General features: G+C 37.9%; 3 protein-coding genes and 1 long non-coding RNA gene across 8 annotated transcripts in view; 2 read left to right on the top strand and 2 right to left on the bottom strand.

Annotated features, from left to right (window-relative positions):
• Positions 1 to 42: 42 nt before the first annotated feature.
• On the top strand, positions 43 to 4,033 carry LOC105833614. Its single transcript, XM_012675470.3, has 4 exons — positions 43 to 391; positions 1,783 to 2,220; positions 2,981 to 3,239; positions 3,389 to 4,033. The coding sequence occupies exons 1-4, from the start codon at positions 328 to 330 to the stop codon at positions 3,633 to 3,635; spliced, it is 1,008 nt and encodes a 335-aa protein (XP_012530924.2). The 5' UTR covers positions 43 to 327; the 3' UTR covers positions 3,636 to 4,033.
• A 42-nt stretch (positions 4,034 to 4,075) lies between these two features.
• LOC105833615 (frizzled-7-B) lies at positions 4,076 to 9,075 on the bottom strand. The gene is made up of 3 exons (XM_012675471.3): positions 7,916 to 9,075; positions 7,105 to 7,484; positions 4,076 to 6,897 (listed from the first exon to the last, which is right to left on the bottom strand). The coding sequence occupies exons 1-3, from the start codon at positions 8,791 to 8,793 to the stop codon at positions 6,359 to 6,361; spliced, it is 1,797 nt and encodes a 598-aa protein (XP_012530925.1). The 5' UTR covers positions 8,794 to 9,075; the 3' UTR covers positions 4,076 to 6,358.
• A 185-nt stretch (positions 9,076 to 9,260) lies between these two features.
• Positions 9,261 to 12,366, top strand: LOC118647919. The gene is made up of 2 exons (XR_004965059.1): positions 9,261 to 9,355; positions 9,871 to 12,366. It is a non-coding gene; the product is annotated as an uncharacterized LOC118647919 (long non-coding RNA).
• LOC105835189 (protein tramtrack, alpha isoform) overlaps positions 10,648 to 23,831 on the bottom strand; it is a 45,754-nt gene continuing 32,570 nt past the window's right edge. For 4 of the 5 annotated variants that reach the window (XM_036293881.1, XM_036293878.1, XM_036293882.1 and 1 more), the window contains exons 5-7: positions 15,699 to 15,973; positions 15,156 to 15,437; positions 10,648 to 15,031 (exon numbers count right to left, since the gene is read on the bottom strand). In XM_036293881.1, coding sequence (XP_036149774.1) covers positions 14,879 to 15,031; positions 15,156 to 15,437; positions 15,699 to 15,973 — 710 coding nt within the window. In that variant the 3' untranslated portion in view covers positions 10,648 to 14,878. Of the gene's footprint in view, positions 15,032 to 15,155; positions 15,438 to 15,698; positions 15,974 to 16,581; positions 22,004 to 23,831 lie in introns of those variants that run through there. The other variant, XM_036293883.1, reaches the window with a different exon arrangement.

Here is a 23,831-nt window from a genome sequence, read left to right as displayed (position 1 = left end):
GCTGGAGAAATCTGAGGCCTGTTCTTTGTCGCTGCACTGCTGTACTAGTGCAATAAGTTAGAATGGGAAAAAATATTTCTATCTTATTCTAGCTTATTGTACCAGTGCAGCAGTGTGCAGCGATAAAGAACAGGCCTCTACTGTATCGGCACTTCCGCGAACTCTTATTGTTCGACCCGTTCAAGGACACTGCGACGAAGGAAGCGGTAGGAGACTCGTTTATTCCTGATATCTGTGTTAATTAATTCTGTCGTTTTGTAAGTCCATTTTCACTGTTGAGTGGCATTTGCTGCGTCGTTTCCGGCTGAACGTTCAGCGGATTTGGCCATGGCGTTGTCGAGAATCGGCAGTGTGGAGATGCTGAACACTCTGGCTCGTGTCTCGCGCGCAGGTACAAATTTCTTTTCACAAATACGTATTATTATTCTGCTCCTTTTTGTTCGTATAATAAATGCGTACAATGTTGCAAAGATCGAATTGAGTCATTGCCGGTTTTTTTTATAGCTGTGGAAATGGAAGATTAGAATGACGTGACATAATCTGCTACATTCTAACTTGCTAGTTCATCTTTATATCAGATTTATTTCAGATGGAATGCTTTTTAGAATGATTTATTCGCAAATGTTTGACATTATTTTGAATATTTTGTAGCATACGTAATATATTCCCAGACAACACAATTGGGACATAAGATGTCTTAAAGATTCCTTTTAGACATCTTTTAAAAATATGACATCTTAAAGACGTCCTTAAGATGTCTTATGTCTCGATTTTGGACATTGTGTTGTCTGGGTTGCAAATTTAAAATAATTTTTCTCTAAATTTAGCTCTTTTAAAAATCCGTAGGGCATATCGACAAATGTTAGTTTTTTTCCATGATATTATCAGTATTATCCAATTCATATTGTAGTATATCCGTGTCCTTATCATTGTATCTTCTTTTATCAATCTTTTATCAGAAATGTACCTTTTTATATTCTTGTAAAAATTATGAGTTTCTACTTATACAATTACAATTATAAACCTCTAAAAGTAGCAATCTTATTCATATGTATGAATTGTACGATTTTTATCATGTGTATTTTATTTTATGCTTTATTAAGTATATCGTAGCCACAGCATTTACTTTGCATAATAATCTTCATATTAACATAAATGTAATTCTAATATAAAAGCTATTTCCTATACATTTCCATTTTAATCTTATTAATTTTAATTCTTAATTAACTTATTTAATCTCTATTTTACAGCTTTGCATGACTTCTGGTTTATACTATATATCTGCAACGGATGCATTACTTTACTATTATATACTATTTATTACTTTTATGTACATTTTATTCATTTTCTTTTAATAAAATATAAAAAATAATATTTAAGATACATTGTAATAAAATATAATTATTTCCTATTCTATACTATTTCTATGTTTCTATCTTACAATATCCATGATTGTTAAACATCAGAACATTTAAATATTTAAGTAAATCTAAGTTTAAAAAATGTAAACATAAGCATAAACATTACCCTTATAATTTCTAGAGTTTTTTTATCTCTAACGTTTTAATTGCACTGTCTTTCTATATAGAATTCTTTTGTTATGTTCCTTTATGTTTTTACACTTTATTCTCCACTGTTTTTTTCCTTATTTTATTTTTATATCTTAGTATAATCAGTTTATTTTTTTCTTCACATTTTTACTTGATATAAGATAACAATCTCTTAATAACATATATATAATATAAAATGTGTGTAATATTTTACAATATACTTTCATTGCAGCATTCTTAGAGATGCAGTGTGCGACTCCGGCGGCAATTCACTGGAAGCAACAGCCACTGCACTTGACTAGTGCACGTTGTTATCCGGACCCACCAACTCTTACTCTGCCGAATAACGTCTCTGACATCTTTGCCAATGAGACCGGTCGCTTCACGCCGGAACGCTCACGCGACATCGCCCTGTATGCCGAGAACGGCGGCACCGCGGTCGTCGCAGCGAAGTGCTCCGGATTTCCCGAGATCCGCGATGACAGCCACGTGGACTCGTACGATTGCTTTGGCGCGGTCAGCCTGAACGGCACGATGCAGAGCAACGTGCCAAAGCCGTTCTCTTCATGCGGCAAGTCCATGCATCTCAACATGCCTGGTGGACAGTGGTCCCGCGACGGCAAATACATCGCCGAGGACATGCAACGCTCCCACTACCGCAAGTTGTCGTGTAAGAACGACCTTTGACTGGATTCTGGAGGGTAGAGGTTCCTTTCTCGTCTTTGCTTCACCACGACTCGCAACTTTTACAACTCCCTACTGTTCTCTGAATCCTAGGAACCTAATACGATACTTGCATCTCAAAAATTTAAATATTAGAAGGCAAATCTAAATATTGGAGGAATATTTCATCATTTATATGCAGAGTATTTTTTTAAGTGATATATTGGACTTAAAAATTTGATAATTTAAATATTTTGTTTATGTAATTTTCTGGGATTCAAAGATTAGTATCCCAAAAATTCATATTTTTACACCAATCTGATATTACAAAAATTTACCAAAAGATTTTAACTTCTTTTTATGTTGCTTCAATATTGCACCAATATTATCAACATTGGATAATTACAAAAGCGCTCTGTTGAAGATTTTTATGTACCTGAGGGTTTGCAGATTTTTAACTTAGATTTTCAAAATAAATAAGAGCTGAGCATGCTTTTGTAACTATTCAACATTGGACATTCACATTAGGCAATTATACATGGTGAATCAAAATGGTTAAACCAGCTTTTTTACCCTGTAAGACAAATGATTAATTGCACATTAAATTAACTTATTTTTGTCAGGATTCTCTTAACAACATAATTTAAAGTGATTCGAATCGGTTTCGGACAGTTATGACAAGATTGATTTGACGTGTAGACGATAATTTGTCTCATAGAGTAAAAAAATTGATTCAGTCATTCTGATTCAGCCTGTATATCATTCAGGTACTGCAACTAACGCCTTCGTAACGAGCCCGCTTTTACGAGCAACATATTGGCCAATTAATATCGTCAGAATGAGTTATTCGACCAACACCTCCAAGGCATCCAGAGAGGTTCCGGCCCCGGGACCGGTGTCCATAAGTGGAATGTCGCAGCGAGAAAAATTTCGCCTAATGTTGAGGGATTATGGAGGCACTCTTCTTGTCTTTCATATCACTATATCGCTAATAAGCCTTGGTGCTTGTTATATGGTGGTTGTTAGGTCAGTTATGCATTCTCCTTGGGATGTCTAAAAATTGTACCCTTTTTTCCAAGTATCTAACATTGAAAATTTAATATGTATATTTGTATATACTTTATATTTTGAAAAAAATGATTAGTTTTTTCTAATAATTTAAAATTTTATTTCAGCGGGATCGATGTAATGCCATTCGTGCAAAGATGGACAGGCGGAAACGAGCAGGTAGAAAACCTGATAAAAGTCTCGACAGATTTTATAATAGCGTACACAGTTCACAAAATGCTCGCACCTCTTCGAATAGCAATAACCTTGACTGTGACTCCAGTCCTTGTAAGACGTCTGAGGAAGATGGGCTTGCTCAAAATGCCAAAACAAAAACCACAAGAAAAATCACCGCCTAGTAAGGATCCAAGATAGTTATCTTTTATAAAATGCTTCATTATTAAGTATCGTATTATGACAGACGACTAATAAAAACAAAACATTTTAAAATACGATACTGTGAAAAGAAATTAAGTCAGATTTTTTTCAAAAGTGAGATTTTTTAACGAGTAAGATATAACTATTTTAAATAAATGATGTATATATCATATCTGTGTATCTTGTATAAATTTAAATGAATCAATTTTGATAATGGAGGAGAAATGTTACTGGTTAAATTTATATATATGTATAAGCGAGATTACTATCTTCTTCCGCATAATTCAAAAGCAGAAAGCTTCAATCTTAATTACAAAAGGTGTAGGCATTTATATATTTATATGATCAATTTGTTATAAAGAAATTATCTGTAAATAAATATTATGCAGACAAAACAAATTCGACTTCACGTATGCACCTCTCGTTTATTATATAAAGAATATAGCGATCATAAAATTTACATAATTTTATAATATATCTTGCATACGACAAAATCGTTTTGCGTGTGCCACAATACATAATAGTCACGCGTATCGCATTCGCAACACAGAATTTTCATACACAAAAGCTCGGCAATTTCAGTTGGACGAATTCGGCAGTTTGTTCGCATAAATTTGACCATGCATAACACGTCAATGTATGTATGTACAGAAGTCTTTAAAAATATATTATAATACACATAGAGAATAGAATTAAAGAATATATAATTATATACAATCAGTGTGAACCTAAACCACACTTCGTATAAGTAAATCTTACAAGTTAATCTCGTTGAGATTCCGTCGATACGCGTGCTCGATGCGTTCGACTTACAGTCATGATACATTCGTCGCGCGAAAAAAGGATCCTTAACGAATATAGATACAAAAGAAAAAAAATAATGTTTATGCATGACAAGAGCAGTCTCCGCTTGAGTATTTTTATATGTCCCTTAGTATATTGTAAAAATTAAGCGTAATAGATTTCGATTCTCCATCAATGATGTTAGGATGGGAAGATTCAGTGGCAGTATAAAGTATAATTCTTAAGACTTGTTCAGACTTTTCTTACAATGAATTCGACTGGATATCAGCGCGTGTACTAACGTACATTATAGTTTATCATATAATGATATATGTTATAATATATGTAAAAGCATGATGCAAGCGCTTTGATTAATGAAATGTCCAAACTGCATCCTATCAAGCAACGCGATGATTTGTGCTCGAGCATCTAGTGCGTTCAACCATTTACTATGCGTACACCTTTGCGTACTATGCCTATATACGGCAATCTTTAATGTGCATCAACACGCGCTAATATCCAATTGAATTTGTTATTAAGTCTTAATTCTTAGATTATATCGGATATAATCGGATTTTTCAAATCCGATCAGCTGCTTTAAAAACTTTGAACACTTGATTTGTCTGCTGTAGTACTTGAGCATTTTCAACTTAAATGTAGGGACTTGAGTCATTCGTAAAGAGAAATGAGATTATTCTAAAAGATAAAGTATCCTAGTAATACTTACAAACTCATCAACATTTAGTCCAGATACTTTACAGAATTCATAGATTATTCGTAAAAAATGTGAGTGATAAACTTATTTGGCACAACGACGAATATTAATGTATGTCTTTAATTATTCACAAATTATAAACGCAATGTGAAGCGTATAACTGTAATGTATCAAGTTGTTACAATTTTGATTCATTAATTTAATTGATATAAACTAAAAATTCTCAAAAACTAGAAAGAAAGAAATAATGAAATCATTAATGAATACAATCAAGGTGTTTAATTAAATTTTGTAAAAAAAAGTTTCTAAGAATTTTTGGATTCTCCATGATTTTTATTCAAAATCCCAAATAACATGAGAGAATTTCTAACTTTGAAACAAATTTATTTCATTGTGCTTTTAATATTCTTTAATCACATATAACTATAAAGAAAAGCTATTTTAATTTCGAATATACAATTGAGAAACTTCTAAATAATAAACCAAATTTGACATATCCATTCATAGATCAAGCTCGTCAAAAGTACAAAATTCGAAAAATGATTAAACACAATGTTAATTTGAAACAATGATACAACTGTATATACCACACAAATTGATTGATTTATTGATAATATCAAATAACCGATATAAAAAAATCTAGGTTTTTCGTTTGTTTCTCAATAATAAACACCCTGATAATGTATATAAATTCATATTAAATTAAAAAAAAAATTAACTGTACCGATGTCATACAATTAAGATAAATATTTTTGGCGAAAGCTAATTATTTCGTAATTTTAATTTAAAAAAATAAAGCTTTTTGGATATCTTTTACATTATGTGAAAAACTGGGACATGACACTGAGAATTCCGGGAAATCTCTATCAGCAATTGTGCGGCTGTCACTTTTAACGAACCTATACATTTTAGCATTATTATGAAAGTCATGATATTGTAGGCATTTTCAACTATTGTTGGAAAATTCTCTTTTCTTTTTAACTGCACGTTAAGTCACAAAGATCCACAAGGTTCAAAAAATGTACAACATAACGGTAAAATTGAATCTATCAAAATACGTTTTAGGTCAAATAGACCTGAATAAAACAGCACAGTTAAAAAAACATTGATTTGTTTTCGTTTAAATGCCTTTCGAAGTTTCCAGCCTTCGTTTAAATATTCCGATTTTCTGAAAAAAAAGATAAGAGCACGTGGATCTTCGTATACAAATGCAACTATAGTCTTAAACGTATGCCTCAGTGCGATGACCTCGTATATGATGGAAGAACTGCTGCCAGCTGGTAAGCGTCTTTTTGGACCATACCCAAAAGCTGCTGGTAATGCCTACGATCATGGCCATGAGGTACTTGATCATGAAGATCTCGAATTCAGGTCTGCGACCAAGATCGCGTGTGCGTTCGCCGACTGGACACGGCAACGAGTAGAGTGACTGCGGACCCGGTCGCGAGCACATCTCCATGTTCCATGTTAGCATCCATTGATCGAAGTATGCCTGCTCGTAGAAGAGGCAAGCGATCACAACCAGAGCAGGTACGATGTAGAGCACGGAGAAGATGCCGATGCGAATCATGAGTTTCTCGAGCTTATCAGTCTTTGTGCCGTCATGCTTCATCACCGTTCGGATACGGAAGAGTGAGACGAAGCCTGCCAGCAGGAACACAGTGCCCAATAAAAGATAAACGCATAGTGGTGCCAGCACGAAGCCCCGAAGAGCTTCCACATTCCACAAACCAACGTAGCAAACGCCGGATAGTATATCACCTATAAATTAAATTACAGAAATATATAATGTAATTTATAAACATTATTTTCACACAAAGTAACATAATAAGAGACTTTATTTAACTTTGTTGTTAAATAACTATGAAAGAAATTTTCACAAGAAATAATAGTAATTGTATTTTAACTTACATCCTTCTCATACAAAGGATTTTTACAATATTTTGTTATAATTGTTCAATTGCTCACCTTCCACTTTTCCCATTGCCAGAATGGTAACTGTTTTCACGGCTGGTGCGGCCCAGGCGGCCAAATGAAAGTATTGCGAGTTGGTTTCGATCGCTTCATGCCCCCATTTTAATCCAGCTGCCAGGAACCATGTAAGGGTGAGGATGACCCACCAGATGCTCGAGGCCATGCCAAAGAAATAAAGAATCATAAAGAGTACAGTGCACAACTCGTGCTTAGTACCCTGAGTGATTGTAGAAACCATCTGTGTTCGGATACTCATAGGCGGTGGGAATGGCTCCCTACATGATATGGAATTGCCTGCTGCCCAGCCGATCACATAAGCCAGTGCCACCATCAAGTAACACACAGACAAGAAAATGATAGGCCTCTCAGGATACCTGTACAAGAAGTAAAAACTTAAATATTTAAACGTTTTTGAAACACTTATAACTGTACTTTTATCATCCAAATATTTCTAAATTGGCAGTGTTTGGAAAAATGAATAAAAATCGGCTACAAGAATATTGAATAAAAAGTAAAACTTTTTTACTCAAATTTTATAAAACAAGAAAGAGAATTTCCAGAGAATTTTCACTTTTTCCAAGAATTTAAAACTTTTTAATTTAAAAGTAAAATTCGTCCAAAAATTTGTCCAATAAAAGTTCATAAAAAATTTACGATTTTCAAAGATAAAATAGAAATTTGATAATTCCAAATTTTTCTAATCCAATTTCTATTTACTAAACTCAAGAGTGTACATTTTTGTAAGTTCATTGATAACAAGCATTACAGCAGAGTTCAACTTCATCTTATAGAGAATGAGTTTTACCTAAATCTATCTGTATCAATGAGAAATGTCAGGAACGTGAAGAAGCACGAGGCGGCGCAAATGGAGGCCCAGGTACCAACCCAAACCCTAGCAAACCTCCTTTGCCTCTCGGTGAAGAACATCCCGTCACAGGGCGCTCCACAGTCAGGCTCTACCTTGTCGCCTACTTTCAGTGAGTACCCTAAACCATGAGGTACCTTAAACTGAACCGGACAAACAAAGCCAAAGTCCCTGGCACCCATGGCAAAACCGCCACCAGCGCCGATGCCGATGCCACCATAGGGCTTGAGCCCATCATTCCAGGACGGCTGAAATTCAGCAGGCATATGAGCCGGAGGATGGATAGGCGCGGCAGGCTGATCCTGGCCCGTAGTGCTGGTGGTTGTGCTGGTTTCGTTGGTGGCGACGCACAGTTCCCCGCCACCGTTCTCTGGCATCTTGGAGCAGTCAAGGGCCTCCGGCCAGGCAAAGCCAAAACTGTTCATCAGGCTTTCGCAGCCGGAGCGCGCGCTCTCGCAGAGCGACCGGCACGGCGGTATCGCCTTCTCGATGATGGTGCAGACCGGCGCGTAGACGGTGCATAGGAAGAAGCGTAGGTCTGGGCTGCACTTCATCTTGACCAGTGGCATGTATTGGTGCACCTCCTGGCCGGCATCCTCCTGCTTCTGATGATTCATCAGGTTCGGCATGATCGTCTCGTTGTACGGGATGTTCATGCAGAGGTTGATGGTGATGGGCTCACAGCGGCCGTGATGGGCGAGGGGATCACCGCGTTCACCACCACCGCCGCCGTTGAGAGCGGTGGAGGAATGCAGACCGGCGGTGATCACTACCATCACGCCGGACAAAAACACACCGATCATCGCCGTCCGCAACATCTCTCTGGCCGCCTCTCTGTTTCTCTAAGGGACGAATGGGCGCGCACCGACCGGGGAGGTAATCACGAGCGATGTCGACGCGGTGGCGACATGCCGATGTCCACTCGCTCAACGGCGGCCACGCGACAACGACGCGACGCGAGGGTGAGGATGACGGGTGACGGATGACGGCGAGATAAAATGAGGATGAGGATGAAGATGAGGTGCGGATGAGCGAGGACGACCGAGGCGTTGGACGACGCGCTCACGGACTCTCGGTGGTGTAAACAGTTATGGCAGCCGCACGAAAGCTCGCCGATAGTGGAGAGAATGGAAGGGGGTAAAATAACGAAGGATTTTCATCGCGCCGCGCTTGCAACAGCCAATGAAGGAGTTGACTTCCTAGGGAGAAAGGCCGCGCTCGCGTTTTCCCTCTAGGTAGTTTTGATTCTCTATGGTGGTCGTCGGAATTTCGACGGGAGATTTAAACGCAATGGTGCCAAGACAGGTGGCGGAGAGCTAATGGATGTCAGATGATGATATTGCAAGGATGACTTCGATTAAACTATGATTAATTAAATAGGTAATATATGTTGATTGACAGAATTGGCTAGAATTATTGACTGTTCTCTAGTAGCAAAATACATTGACAGTATTATTGGTTAAATATTGGTTATACTGGGAGTGCATTGGCCAATGTTTTTCTTATATTTCCCATTGTAACGCCAATATTGATAATAAAGTATTGATTTCGAATTAGGATGCAATATCCAATATGAAAAATTGATTGATCTAACATTGGCCTAATGTTGAATTAATACCGAATCAATATTGCTGCTTAGACAAATTGGCTAAATAAGATATAATACGGAAGCGTCCACTTTACAATATTGGACCAACATTGAAAATATTGCCTTTACAGTACTTCCCAGTATTGCACCAATGCTTTGTGCTACTAGAGTTGTTTGTGCAAGTAAAATTAAATCAAAATTATGTACAGAAATTGTCTCGTGTCACTTGTTGATTAGTTAATCAGATTTTGATCGGTTCTATCCCTCTTCGTGAATGTTCTTTTCAATCTTTCTTTTCCGCCGACAGAATCGCAGCCCAAGGATCCCCCCCCGGAATGGACTGGACGTGGGATGGGGAACGGCAACAAACAGCGACTCTTCGATCGGTCTCGATTTTGATTTTATTTCCCTCCTCGCGCATAATGCGCAACACGTCCCGTTAGCCATTGCAATTGCTGTACAGCAGTTCTCTTCTTTTTCTCTTTTTTTTTTTTACTTTTTTCGCGCTTACAATACGCACCACGTGCACCGCGTGCACCTTCAGACGGGTCGCATTCAAAACTCGGGCAAGACTCGCGCTCGCCGCCGCTATTTTTATTTATAATACGCCAGTCGAGCCGCGTATTTTCAAAACCCGCTGGATTTCCTCCCCTCCCCTTCCCACCCCCTCCAGGAATCCGCGCACAAGAGCCGAGAGTCCGGGTGAACACTTGCGACCGAGGTCCGATTAACTTGACCCGGCTTGATGCCAGTGGGCTGTTTTATTGATACAGAATTATGGATTTTGCGTTGTATAGAGAGAAGAGATCGAATCGGGGCTTAGCTAAAAAAAATTCTGCCTCCGCGATTGTATTCGGCCGCCGACTAAATTAATCGGCCGATTAAGTTAATCGGAACTCGACTGGAGGACATTCTTCGAGCGTCGGTCATTGCGAAGCTGATATTGACTGTAAACTTCAATTCTCTTTATTGTAGAGGATTCCCTCTGCTAGTCGAATTATCGACTGTTCTCGCTTTTCCGACGAGAAATCTTCGCTAATATTCAATATATAAAATAAATAAATAAATAAATAACGATTCTTGATCACTCAGAAATATAATGATATTTTATTGACGACAACTGCGTGGCATCTCGAGTGCTCATTCGATATCGAAGACGCCAAGCACACAATTCTTCAAACAAATCTCGTCACATAAAAAATACCGCTTCTATACTTTCTGTACACTTTATCTAAAATAAAGAAGGAAGTTCTTTATTCCTATCTCGCGAGAGAGAGGGGGATGCACATGCTCTCGTCTCGACGAGATAGTAGCGGGTGTTGAAAACGAGCGTCTCGTTCGATATACAATCGGTACGGTTATTGTTGAGGATAAAATCGCGCGCGAGCCGCCCGCGAATTACGCGAGTTACGCTTTCGTTATTATCGTAAACAAATAAATAATTTATTCTTCTCGCACGAGTGTATACTCCCTTCGGCTCGCGCACGTCCAAGTCGCCGATCCGACTTGCGTGAGCTCAGCCTTTTCTTATATTATACGCCTTACGATTAGTATTATTTAACATTTAAGAGTCGTTATGGAAGATTGAAGTGCATCGCCTTCGTCTCTCACGCGCCTCCCTGCTTAATTAATCTCGCTCAATCAATTAAATCTCACGAAAGAAGAACGTCCTTGAAGCTCGGGAAGGATCGGAGGTAAGGAGTTTGTAAAAAATCTGATTTTGCTCCTTCCTTTTTTACGTTTTACTTAAGGAGTTTGTCGTGATTTTCAGGAAGGGACGCAACGAGAGGAAATGTCGTCGAGTTCAATTCCTCAGCACGGAGTCGCTGTATATTTATAACCGACGCGATATCATGGAAGACGACTGATATCACTTACTGGAAAGTCCAAAATGTCATCGACGCCTGCGGGCCATCGATAAGAGAGCGCCGGTCGCGATTTACGGGGAAGCACTGTTTTCAAGCTTAGGAAGTTCACCTCTAATTTTTTTTTCTTTCTTCTCGAGGACTCTTTTTCGCTCTCTTTTAGGACTGCTATTAATAACATCGCGCGATAATAAACTCTAGTCCGCAAACTTTATTATTGGCACAACATTTGAATTCCGGATAAGATTAAGATTTTTTCCTCTACGTTTTCTCCTCGTAGATTCTAAAATAGTATAAAATACTTTATTTATGGCTATATATACCAGCTTGATATATTTCTTAACGATATCATTGGAATTGCGTGAAAGATTTCATAACAACTGCAGGATTTTTTCCGATCTTTTCCTAATTTCCTTCAAAGATTTTAGGAATCGGCTTCTCACACGCACGTAACTGATTGCGCGTGTGCGGGATTCTTCCTTCACGAGACCTAAAATTCGTACGCTTTTTACTCGTTAACAATTTGCAGAGCCAAAATTCAGTTTATGCTTATATAAATTCAAATTTATACAATAATTTGTAGAGATGCAAGGACAAAGGAAGATTCTTCAGAGGGAAAACACGCATGCGACGCGATCACAGTGTGGCTCTTGCTAAAAAATCTCGGTAGGTTCTCTCTTTTGATTATATATCCATTCGCAATTAAAAACTCTTTGTTAAGTATGTATATGTTTCTTAAATTAACTCGAGACTGATTTTTCAGATTAATTAAGCGGGAGATAAGTACGAGGCGGGGTTCCGCTTCGAACCAGAGCTCGGAGAATAATATCTTCCGCTAGTGCACGCTCTACGAGGTGATTCCCTCGACTTTGCGGCCGTGTTATCCCGCAAGGAAGAGTGTATACGCGTGGACGCGTTTGTACACTTAAAAAAAAAAACGCGGCACGGACACGGGCCACAGGATTGGTATGCAGCGCGTGCACTAGCGCGCGCACACTCTCACATACACCTGTATTCACCTGTACATGATTGCGTGTAATACCCACGGCGGACGAGGTTGGGAGGAGGCCCCGTCGTCGTCGCCGTGTTTACAATTCCAAAATGATTGCGATGCGTTTTCACGCGTCGTCAAAGAAACGCGCATTTGTATGCATAGAGAGGATGTGTGTATTTTTTTTTTTCTTTACCTTGTCCATTAGCACCAAATTTATGCTAGTCGCGTGTAGATGTGTGAGATTTTTTTTTTTACAGGCTGTCCTGAATTTTTATTTACGAGAGAGACCTCCTACATACGTATATATTGCGCGATTCCTTTGGCGCGCAAAAGACAAGGATAATGAGGATTAAAATACTTTCGAGATATTCGAAAAAATGGACAGACTTTCTTGGAATATTTCAGCGAGATTAATACACGAGTATAACGCGCCCGTCGCGCACGTCCGGCCGACCAGTGCGCATTATATCATACTTATCCGTACGTCACGTGCGCCCGATCATAAAAGTTCACGTCCACAAGGAAAGCCTAAGTGTTAAAAATAAATGAAAGCGGATAGCAGTCGATTAGAATAATAATTCATAAAGAGTAATCCCTGAAACAACTTTAACAACTTTAAATTTAATGTAACAATAAAGAGGGATCTCGATATTTATTATTAAACAGTTAATTCGTAAGAAATTTTTAATTAAAAAATCTCGGCATATTATGGAGGAATATTTTGTTTAGAAAAGTATCTATTAAAGATATAACCAAGTTCTACGTTTTGGTCGGTTTTTTTTAAGGTTTTCCCTCGGAGGTGTGCTCTTGCGATTAAACGCACGCACAGATATATTCGTCTATCTATCTATCTATCTATCTATTTATCTATCTATCTATTGTTCCGCTAGCGACACTAATAATCGTGTCGATTCTAATTATCCGAGTGCAATAGCATGCGTGTCCGCACCTTCTGCGTGTTTTTCACAGATATATTTTACGCACCAGGTATATTTGTGACATTACTGGGAGAGCGTGTAAATTGAGTAAATGTAATTAAACTCGGTACCCGTATGTCGATAAGATTTCTTTCAATTTTTCTGTATAATGCGATACATGCCGCGTATTGTGTCACACACAAAATATACCGGATGTATTTCATAAAAAAAGGGGAAACAATAACGCAAATAGATTTTAATTTTAAGTGAATTTCTATCGATATATCCTGTTTCTTACGTACGCTAATGCGTTTAATTAGTGCAATATTAAAAATAAATATTTCGTTCCACACAGGTGAAAATATTGCATCGGTCGCATGGCATTGCCGCCTTCGGACACTTTTTGGCATTGCGTGGACACGCAGCATCGGCGAGACTGAGCACGTCATCAAAAATTAGCAAAAACAATAGATCGGTACTGTACGGTCGCACTTATTGAGCAAACGATCGCCGTGCGCCTGGGAAGATATACATTTGGCACTGGATTCTCTTTTTTCTCTCTTTTACACTTCTTCGAAGAAAGCTCTCTTTACGCATTAAACTCTCGATTACACGATTTTGACTCGATGGAAAAAAGAAGAAAAATTATAAACATCAAGAAAGGGAAGAATCTCTAAAAGCTAAACGTTTGTGATCGAATACATATATTGTTATTCCTTAGAATTTACTTTGATATCGTTTGTCAGTTTTAGCTCTAGAGTGTTAAAATTTATTCGGAATCTAACTCTCTTGAATCATATTTAATCGCGGGACTCGTGGGATTTAATTATGTACTTCTAACTTTGATCGTGCAAAGATTTGTTTCGTCCTTTCGTTTTGATTACGTTCTTTGATACTGTTTCACCCCACTTGTTAAAATAAAATTAACTTTATAAGCAATCATATATCTATATATAGTTGATAACAAGTAAATTGTTTTAAAAGAAATAATAAGATGAAAGAAACTTTTCGATAGATTTCATAATGATTTTTTAATTTGTCTTCACAAATCAAAGGATAATCGAGAGTTCTTTGCGAATTCGCTGATACGCGAGGAAAGAGAAGTGTTTCTATTTACAAGGATTCGCAACGATCATAGCGATCGAGAAAAACGTCACCGTCGACGTTCATCCACCCACAGCTGGTCAGGGAAAAAAATATACGCAGCCGTGCCCCTTATTTTTACATCACCCGAACGATAACTCGTTCGATTATCAGGAACGTATCTTCTTCGCGAAACCCGAAGACATTCGATCCCCTTTTCGGCCCTACCTATAATTTTCCCACGTGTTTAAAGAAACCGCTATGCCGTTCTCTACATTCTCTCGAAAATAACGTTCGATATCTATATATTTATAGAAAGAAAAGAAGAAGGGGACGTTGACGGGGCCGAAAGAGCCGAACGGACCACTCTCTCTCTCTTCGAGATCACGAGGAGGGCTTCGCCCGATGATGATATGATTGCCCCTCGAGAAAATCGCCGACGCGGCCGGCTCGGCCTTAGCTGTTCATGATCGTGGACCTCCTGGAGTAGCCGCGCCTCGTCACAATTTCACCCTGCGCCTCGCACTCTCGCTTCACCCGATCAATTATGTCCGCCACCAGTTTCTCCTCTTTCTCCCTCTGCTGCTCCCAATCCGGACCTTTGCCAATCTACAACAGTAAGTTATCAATAGTCAATAAAAATAGTATTGAATCATAATTAACAATTTATAGCCAGCTGATACTAGGAAGAAAATATTGATGTTACATAGGTACTGCAAGGGAATGCACTCACGTCAGTCGAGGACTTGCGAGTCTTCTTGTTGCTGGGTGGCTCCTCGCGGTTCTCGTCGTTCTCGTTGTCGGAATGACGGGAGCTTAAATGGCCGATGTAACCTTTCCGGGACTTAAAGTACGTGTTGCAGCTGTGGCACTTGAAGAGCGGCGCCGGTTGAGTCACCTGGGTCGACACATGCAGCTTGTATTTGTGCCTATACCAACGGGTTCGCGACGGAAGCACCTCGCCGCACCACTTGCAGACTACGGAACCGTCGTTTTGAATGAGGTATTCCAGCAGCTTGGAAAACAACGTTTATTGGCATTTTTTTTATCTCTTTTCTCACGCTCTCTTTCCGCCGCTCCTTCTCCCCGCTACGTTCCATTTATCGGAATTTATCACATAATAGTATTATCGCAATACTATTTCTAAAATTTATTTTATCATTATTTTAATTTTCTCTGAACGCTTCTTACTCGTTATGAATTGTTCGCTAAAAATTCAGGGAATAGATTTTCAAAATCCGTGCCAAAGTTGAAGCCGCATTGGAGCACAACCAACCTGCTTCCTGACTTCCGGTTCGTTCTCGCCTGCTTCCGATTTGGGTAGTAGAAGGTCGGTTCGATCCTCCTCTCCGGTACGATCCGTCAAGAAGTGGACACCGCTGACTCCCCTCTCAGTTTTGATGAAGGCGCTCGTTCCGCCGGTGCCCTCATCGTCACCGCCGTGCGTCGCCGAGGACGAAGCCGACGAGGCCGGCGCGGCTGGCGACGACGGCGACGACGCATTGCAGATTTCAAAGGTGACATCGTTCGGTAGCTGCGGCGGCAACTCATCTGCCGTTCGCACATGCAACGAGAAAAAAAGGTAGACGGCTTAAAATTTAAAATCGTTGCGACCTTGCTAAACGAGTACCACGAAGAGCTGATCGCGTTAACGAGAGTGAATACAATTTTACACTCACTGATCGGCATTAGATGATTTAGGAAATTTTTGAAGAATATTTAGGGATTGCGTAAACTTGATATCAGCAGATCCTAGCCAATATCCATTTCATTCATTTTATTTCACTTGCTGGAATGTTAATTTATTAAATAATACTTTGCTTTTCTCTCTCTCTCTTCTCAATTTTAATTTGCAATGTATATCTTCATGTTGAATCAAAGTATTTTTTTAAATGAAAGCTGTTAAAATTTGAAATAAAATCGCTAGATTAAGTTTGAAACTCACTAAATTTTAAATAGATCTTTTGGTTGCAACTCAAACAAGCTGCAATCTAAAAGTTTAATAAGATCTTAAAAGATTCATCCACGATATTCTTCTTGAATATATTTAAGAAAAAATCGAAATAATGCGATGACAAGGATATACAAATTTAAAAAAATGAAAAATTTGCACGAGGAATTGTTTGTAGTGTGGAGGATGATAGAAGAGACAAACTTCGCTAGACTATTGCAATGTATATCACAAAAAGTTACAAAGAGAGAAACTACAATTAGATAAAAACAAAAAAAAAATCGCGTTACTAGATTGCGTTATCGTTCTTTTCGTTACCAGGCACCAAAAATATACGTAAAGGTACATTCAAGACGTACATAAATCGTAGGACAGGCATGTGTCCGCGATATGCAACGATAATGTGCAAACGTGCAACTTTCATAATAATTTTTATTATCCAATGCATATACAAGTATATGTATACGCGCGCAGAGCATGTACATATATACATATGCATGTATGTATATTTATGCATTGAACGTATGAACATATATATTATATAAACGCGTTTTGGAGGGTGCTTTTAGACGTGCGATATATAATATAACGTAATATATTTTCATATATATATTTTTTTTCTTCATTCGCAACGCGTATGTACCTGTATTTTTGTGCAAACTATCTTTGAAATTCGCGCAATCTCCTCCGTCTCCTCCATTGATAGTATGTATGTTATTATATCGTAAATAACGATGTATCCATAAAACTTTTGCAATAGATTAGAAAAATGTAAATAACGTATATGGAAAGATATTTAAAATTAATTGAAAACTAATGAATTAATTTGAATCAATCAAATGTATTTAAAATGTAATTAAAATTTCCTTTCTTAACTTAGAATTTCGCTTAAACAATCACAAGATGTATTGGTAAATTGAAGGACTTAATCGATTAAAAAATCTTTCCCCACGTTGGTAGAAGATTAATGCAGATCTCGTTTTCGAAAACAATATTCGAAAGACGTAATAATATAAATAACGCGCATTGCAATACACAAGTGTATTATTTTTATTAACTTATTTTTTATTAATTCATTTTATTATTATTTATTAATAAGATATGCTTTTCTCTCTTTGCCCTTCCCGGAGGCTGATTGGTTGCAATCGGTCGCTTACAATCAATTGCAAATGTACTGCAGAATAAAATTTATACACAGTTCAAACGCGATAAACATATTTTTCCTTGGAACATTTAAAAAACGGAAGAGGCGCGATAATTGGCGTTTAAACTCTTTCTTTCTATATATATAATATATATATATCATTTAACGCTTAAATAAAATATCGTGAATAGAATAATAATAATATAATAATAATAATATATTCGCATTTTGCTATATCTCACGTTTTTCTCCCTTGAACGCGCCGCGTCTCCTTTAAAGCCTAAATGTATCTTGCGCGCTCTTCTAACTATAATACCCGCTGTTATACAAATAATAAAATTGAAAAATAAAATAATGAACGCGTTAATCCGGCCATGTATCTAAAAAAAAAAGGAAGAATAGCAGACAGCGCTGTAATAACGTAGCGATATAGTCATAATTGTACGTAATTAAATCATAAGAAGTAAATTCGCCGCTGCTTGCGACGCGCCTTGGAAAGTGGAGAGGAAAGGTGACACGTTCTTAAATGTTATCCGGAGACCTTGCATCAGAATGATTCACAAAATGCGAAGATTTTTATAAGCCATAATTTAAACAAATCTGTCAAGATCATAAAATAACCATCATCATAAAATTTTGTAATATTTAACAAGAACCGATATTAATGATTTAAATTTATAGTACTACTAAAGATTTAATATCAAGAATTATGTCATATTAATACAAATAATGAGTAAATTATTCTGCATCCAAAAGAGATCGTTTATGGTGACTTATTGTAATTATTACACGATCGGTGTAGATAGGAGTTATCGTCGCGACTTTGATAACTCAAGAAGGTCTTTTGCCGAGGAAGAAATCACAAGCACGTGCACATTCCCTCTCATAAGATATATCTCTTTTTTTTTTCTCTATACATATATTCTGTTAAATAACTATTTTCTCTCGCACGCTCGCTCTCATTCGCATTTTCCTCTCATTCACACGCGTACACGGATAACGCCAATGCGGAAGACCAAAATACTGCTTTCGTTTCTTGGTGCTCTCTCGAAAGCTCTCGCTCAATAGGGTCAATTAATTGACGTACATTTGTGCGCAGTAATTATGCTAGTCTTCTTAAAGAATTAATTGACAGCCGGTCTTACCCCGTATCCTCTCACACCTTTTCTCTCGATGTCAACGACGTACCGAACTGGAGACAGATCTCTTTATTTGGGACTTCATGGACGAAAGAGAAACGCAGGGGAAAGGGAAAACAAGAGACTCCAGTCGGGCCTATTAGATCTCAGACATGCATACATTTATACGGTGTCCGTCCGTGTACATATATATAACGTATCCTCTCTAATGTGCGTGTGCACCTGTGCGTTTGCTTATAGACTTAACAATAATAATAATAATAATAATAATAATAATAATAATAATAATAGTTAGTGTAATAATTCATTTTTATATCCATGCTGGTCCAGAGCTAAAAGTTAATAATCCTTACCAAACAAGTGATAATAAAAATAATAATTAATAATAATAGCTGTAATATAATAACAGTGACAATAAAAATAATGTTGCGGTTGTAATAGCAAGTGCGAGAATAATCGATAGTAATAGCAAGTAACTAATTAATAATCAATAATCAATGCTTCTATAATACATCTTCCCCGGAAGAGAAAAAAAAACAGGAAGGAAAAAAACCTGTACACTGCGGCCACTATACAGGATACTTCACATATTCATGCTCTTTCGAATTTGCCTCTTTCTCTCTCCCTTTCCTTCTCCTATTAACACCATACTAATATATTCTCAAATAAATATACACTTTCTCATCTCTCCCTTCTCCTTTTTCTTTGCGTGTATTTTACTTAAAATGTTAATTTTGCTCGATTCACGAAATAACGGTTTGCTTGTTCCTCTTTATTTTTCTTCGTCGTTATTTCTTCCCTCTTTTTTTCTACAGATAAATAACTTTCCCACAGGTTGCCTTCGAAAATTCTGTAGAGAAGTAGGAATGCATTATTTGGTCAAACTGAAAATCTTGTTCAAGATCGGACGTCACACAATTTTAGGAAATTAAGCTTCAAGAGTATACTGCTTGACAACCAGACATCGTTTTACATATTTTACATTTAATTTCGAATGAGTAATTATAATTAAAAACAAACACTTTATTGGAATTTTAATAGCTAGAAAATTTAATATAATATTAAAAAGACAAATTACGGACAGAAAAAATAATTGACACATTGAAACGAGAAATTGTGCGCTTAGAAAACCGTTCGTGAAACATAAGAAATTATTATAGAATCAAAATCAGCATTCTTCGAAAAGGATTCACCGCCGTTTAATTACTAAGGACTTCAAATAGATTCAAAAAATCATATTTCTAAATTTCTCGAAGCAACACGAATGTCACAAGTGCTTTAACAGACTCTAAGTGTGCTCTCGAAAAAAAAGAATAGTTCTCATTCTTATCGATGTTTAATATTGCCTTCTCGGAACGCTTGATCCGAGGAGTCTCTTCAAGAATTATAAGGGTTTACGATCTTGCTTCGTGGTGCACGTAGAAAATGAATTTATCGATGTATCCTTGCAATATTTTCGAGAAAATTCCTCTTTTACACACTTAAACAATTACATATTTTGTTCGAATCACATTATAATCGTCCAATAATTATGTTGTTCATGCATTTTAGTAAAATTTAATAAATAAAACGATTCGCAAAACATTCTCGTCACGATACACATGCACCACGATTTCTTTTTCCACGTGTCGTATGTACACGCTGACTCGATGAACAAACGAGGATCGAGCCCGTTATTGCACAGAGGATATACCACATAATACTAATGTACACATCAGGAAGCGAGGAGAGATTGCCCTACGTCTTCCTTTTTTTCTCTCCATCTTTGTTTTCTTTATCATCACATATCATAATCTCCCCTCTAAACTTCCTTTGAGCTCGCTCTCTCGTTTGTTCATTTCTTCTCTTTAGGGAAGCCTGTCTCTTCCTCTCTTTAAGGAAGCCTCTCTCGCTTCGTGGAAGACACAGCGAAGCGGATCATAATCGATCATCACCGTCATCGCGGGGGTGAGATGGGCTACGCGATTGGTCCGTGACCAAACTATCTCTCGGCGTGGGATGATATCTTACGTATGCTGGCAAACGCGATAATCGCAGCAGCAACGACGGGTGATTTTTCAATCGAGTACGCGCGGACAATATTAACTTCTCTCGACGGCATATTCGACAAGATTTTTATTTCAATCTTGCCAGAAAATTATTTATGTATTGTTCACCAATTTTTGATGATTCTGACGTAAAAAAAAAAAAACGACAATCTGTAAGGTTAACTAGTTACTGCACTGAATTTTTCTCGTTATATTTTTGAAAACAAGATATAAAAGCTAATATAAAAATTTACTATGTACTTGAATTGGAAGCATTTTTTTTTGCAATATAACTATAATATAATTATCTTCAATTATAAACATTTTTAATTATTAATCTTATAAGTTTGAGTTTCCTTCATTCATGTAAGTTTTTTTCCGAATAATTCTCCGAAAGATTATTTCTTTTGATTGATTCCGCAATCCTTGAGAATCGTGACTCAATTCACCCGCCGTTACCAAACGCCGTTCAGGAGCGACTGCCGCGCCTGAAGGTCGTCGCCCTGGCCGCCGCGGCTGTGGTCCTAGATGCCACGGTGGCACCGAGCCTCCTCGCGTGCCTCTGAACCGCCGCCGGGCCGATCGGCAGCCCACCTCGCCCTCGCCCCGCCCGCTAAGGTCCACCAGGCAAAAAGAAACTGAACGGCATGACGCAGTCCTTGGGCATGAAGCAATCGTGCACGGTCTTCATGTGGTTCTTCATCTTGTCAGGCCGCGAGAACTCCTTGGCGCATACAGGGCAAGGAAAGACCTTGCGCTGATGGCCCTCGTGATAGAGGAACGCGTGCCGCTGGAAGCTGTACTTGTTCTTAAACGTCTTCTGGATGTCGAGCTTGGCGCACTCGGTACATTGGTAGACGCCCTCGCTGATGGAAGCGTAACGGAAGAGATTTAAGCCGCGTACCGACATCTCCGTCAGCTGCTCGGCCGGATCCTGGGACTGCGACGTGGCGCGACGCCGCATACGTCGCTTCGGGGCCGCGCGGCCGCTCGGGGCCGACATCGCGCCGATGTTCGATGTTGCGTTCGCGCCGCCGCCGGAGTTCCGGGAAGCCGGCGACGCCGAGGAGCTCCGGGTCATTGTGCCGCCCCCCGCGCTCGTCGTCGTCGGAGTGGCGCCCGCGTTCGTCGTCGTCGCCGCGTTTGTCGTCGACGTCGACGACGACGTGCTCGCCCGTGCGTTCGACGGCGACGAGGACGACGACGAGTTCGGAGATGACGATACGTCCATCGATGCGGCCGACGACGCACCCGTGTTCAATCCGCGGGTCTTGTCCTTCCAGGTCTCGTGGCCGTTATCCGTTTTGCTCGACGAGAACTCTGTGAAAAGGCGACGATTAGTAAATGCGTTTCAAGTCAAATTAATTAAAAAAATTATTTAATAACAAGACTTCTACTGATTCTTTATGAAATATCATGAAAAATGATACGCTGTATTTCCTTCGAGAGTATCAATATTGTTTAATACAGGTTTTTATCATTTTAATATGTTCGATATTATTTTCAAATATTTTTCAAATTGAATTGCATACTTGACACAAGTGACTTCTTTTAGAAATGCTTTAAATTCTATTCTTACATATTAATTGAACTTTTAAATAAATTATCTTATGTGTGATTATTCGTTAAAAAATATTTTTTATTATTGATACTTTCTCCAAAAATATAGATGGCTATATTTTTACAAATAATGCGCAAGATTTCTTTCAAAATATCGCCAAAGACGATAATTTCGTAAGATTCCGGTGCATTGTATGCGAAAAAAGACAAAATAAAACTATAAAAAATAATCAAACTAATATATTGAATTAAAAAAAATATTTACACATGCAAAGTGATCTAAATACATATCGACTATATAAATATGTAATTGGTCTACTATTAAAATTAAGACTACATATTCAAATTATATCAATTTAAAACTAAATTAAATCGTAAAATAGAGAAGTGTACGATGTACTATTTTTTAATATTAATTACAAAATAAAAATTGTATAAATGTGTGTATTTGGGTGTATCAAATAATAATGCAGAGTAAGCTAATAAGATCAATTAGGAAAATTTTTCCATCATTAAATTATAAATAAAGGAAGAAAAAATTCTAGGAGAAAAGGAATAAAAAATGAAACATCGTGTAACAATATAAACGTAAAGAAAAACGTAAAATCATATACACATATACATATATATATTTTTTCTTATTTTCCACAATTTCTTTGCTCTTCTTTCTCGAAGAGAAAAAGAAAATAAAACAACAATGCGCAACATGCAAAACAAAGGTCCGTAAAAAATAATAATCGCTGGTCTCTCGTCGCGGCTGGCTCTCTTGACCGTCCTCCTGTTCTCCAGAACGAAGGGTCCTAAAAATCACTCTGGAGAACGTCGGAGGATCGAGTCACTTTGAGCAAACCGCGACGAAGGAAACTTAACAACTAAGGATCGTCTCCTCGGCAACCGCGATTTGTCACATCGTGATCTATTTTCAAATGATGATAAAAGCGAGTTTCAATCGGCTTAAATAAAACATTAACTATCTTGTAGAAATAATTTACCACTCGTAGAATTTAATTCTATTTTCCTTTGATTATCGTAAATGTTTATTACCGACAGCTGCGTATCATTACTGTCAACACGGAAATTTTGGCCGTCTCGCGGCAAGCAAAAGTCGACACTTGCGTTGCGTCGGAAAATTGCTACAAGTATTCTACGAGTGAAAAATAATTTCTTGGAAGAAACGTAGGATTACTGTTCGTGATTTGAACCGTGGGAATGAGCGATGGCCGGCGAGACGAGTGCGCTAAAACGAAAAAACTAAATAAAAGTAATTTTTGGCTAAGAATAACGGTGCTTCGTGACGAGTGCGGGGAGGTCTCTTGACATCCTGTAGCGGCGTACAAATAAAATATATAGGTATACATACAAATCGTGAGATGCATACGGTATCGAATTCCAGTGTGACAACAGCGAGAAAGTTTGCCGCACGTGAAACTCGCGTCCTGCTGTCGAAGAAGTCGCGAACAGTCGCGCGTTTAGGATTATGGCACTTTGTTATATTAATAAATGAAATTGACGTTATCTGGACCACAGCAAATATTACGCGAGATTAATAATTTTTAGTTTTAATATATTATTAGAATGGCTAATATAA

Source organism: Monomorium pharaonis, chromosome 11, assembly GCF_013373865.1.
Source record: "Monomorium pharaonis isolate MP-MQ-018 chromosome 11, ASM1337386v2, whole genome shotgun sequence".
Classification (NCBI taxonomy): Eukaryota; Metazoa; Arthropoda; class Insecta; order Hymenoptera; family Formicidae; genus Monomorium; species Monomorium pharaonis.
The sequence above is the reverse complement of the archived record's forward strand: the minus strand, read 5'-3'. Positions and strand labels throughout refer to the sequence as shown.

Coding starts and splice junctions, on each gene's coding strand:
- LOC105833614 (XM_012675470.3), top strand. CDS start 328: ATGGCGTTGTCGAGAATCGGCAGTGTGGAGATGCTGAACACTCTGGCT. Junction 392..1,782: donor GGCTCGTGTCTCGCGCGCAG/GTACAAATTTCT, acceptor CTTTCATTGCAG/CATTCTTAGAGATGCAGTGT. Junction 2,221..2,980: donor CCACTACCGCAAGTTGTCGT/GTAAGAACGACC, acceptor TATATCATTCAG/GTACTGCAACTAACGCCTTC.
- LOC105833615 (XM_012675471.3), bottom strand. CDS start 8,793: ATGTTGCGGACGGCGATGATCGGTGTGTTTTTGTCCGGCGTGATGGTA. Junction 7,485..7,915: donor ATTGATACAGATAGATTTAG/GTAAAACTCATT, acceptor CTTCTTGTACAG/GTATCCTGAGAGGCCTATCA. Junction 6,898..7,104: donor GGCAATGGGAAAAGTGGAAG/GTGAGCAATTGA, acceptor TTTAATTTATAG/GTGATATACTATCCGGCGTT.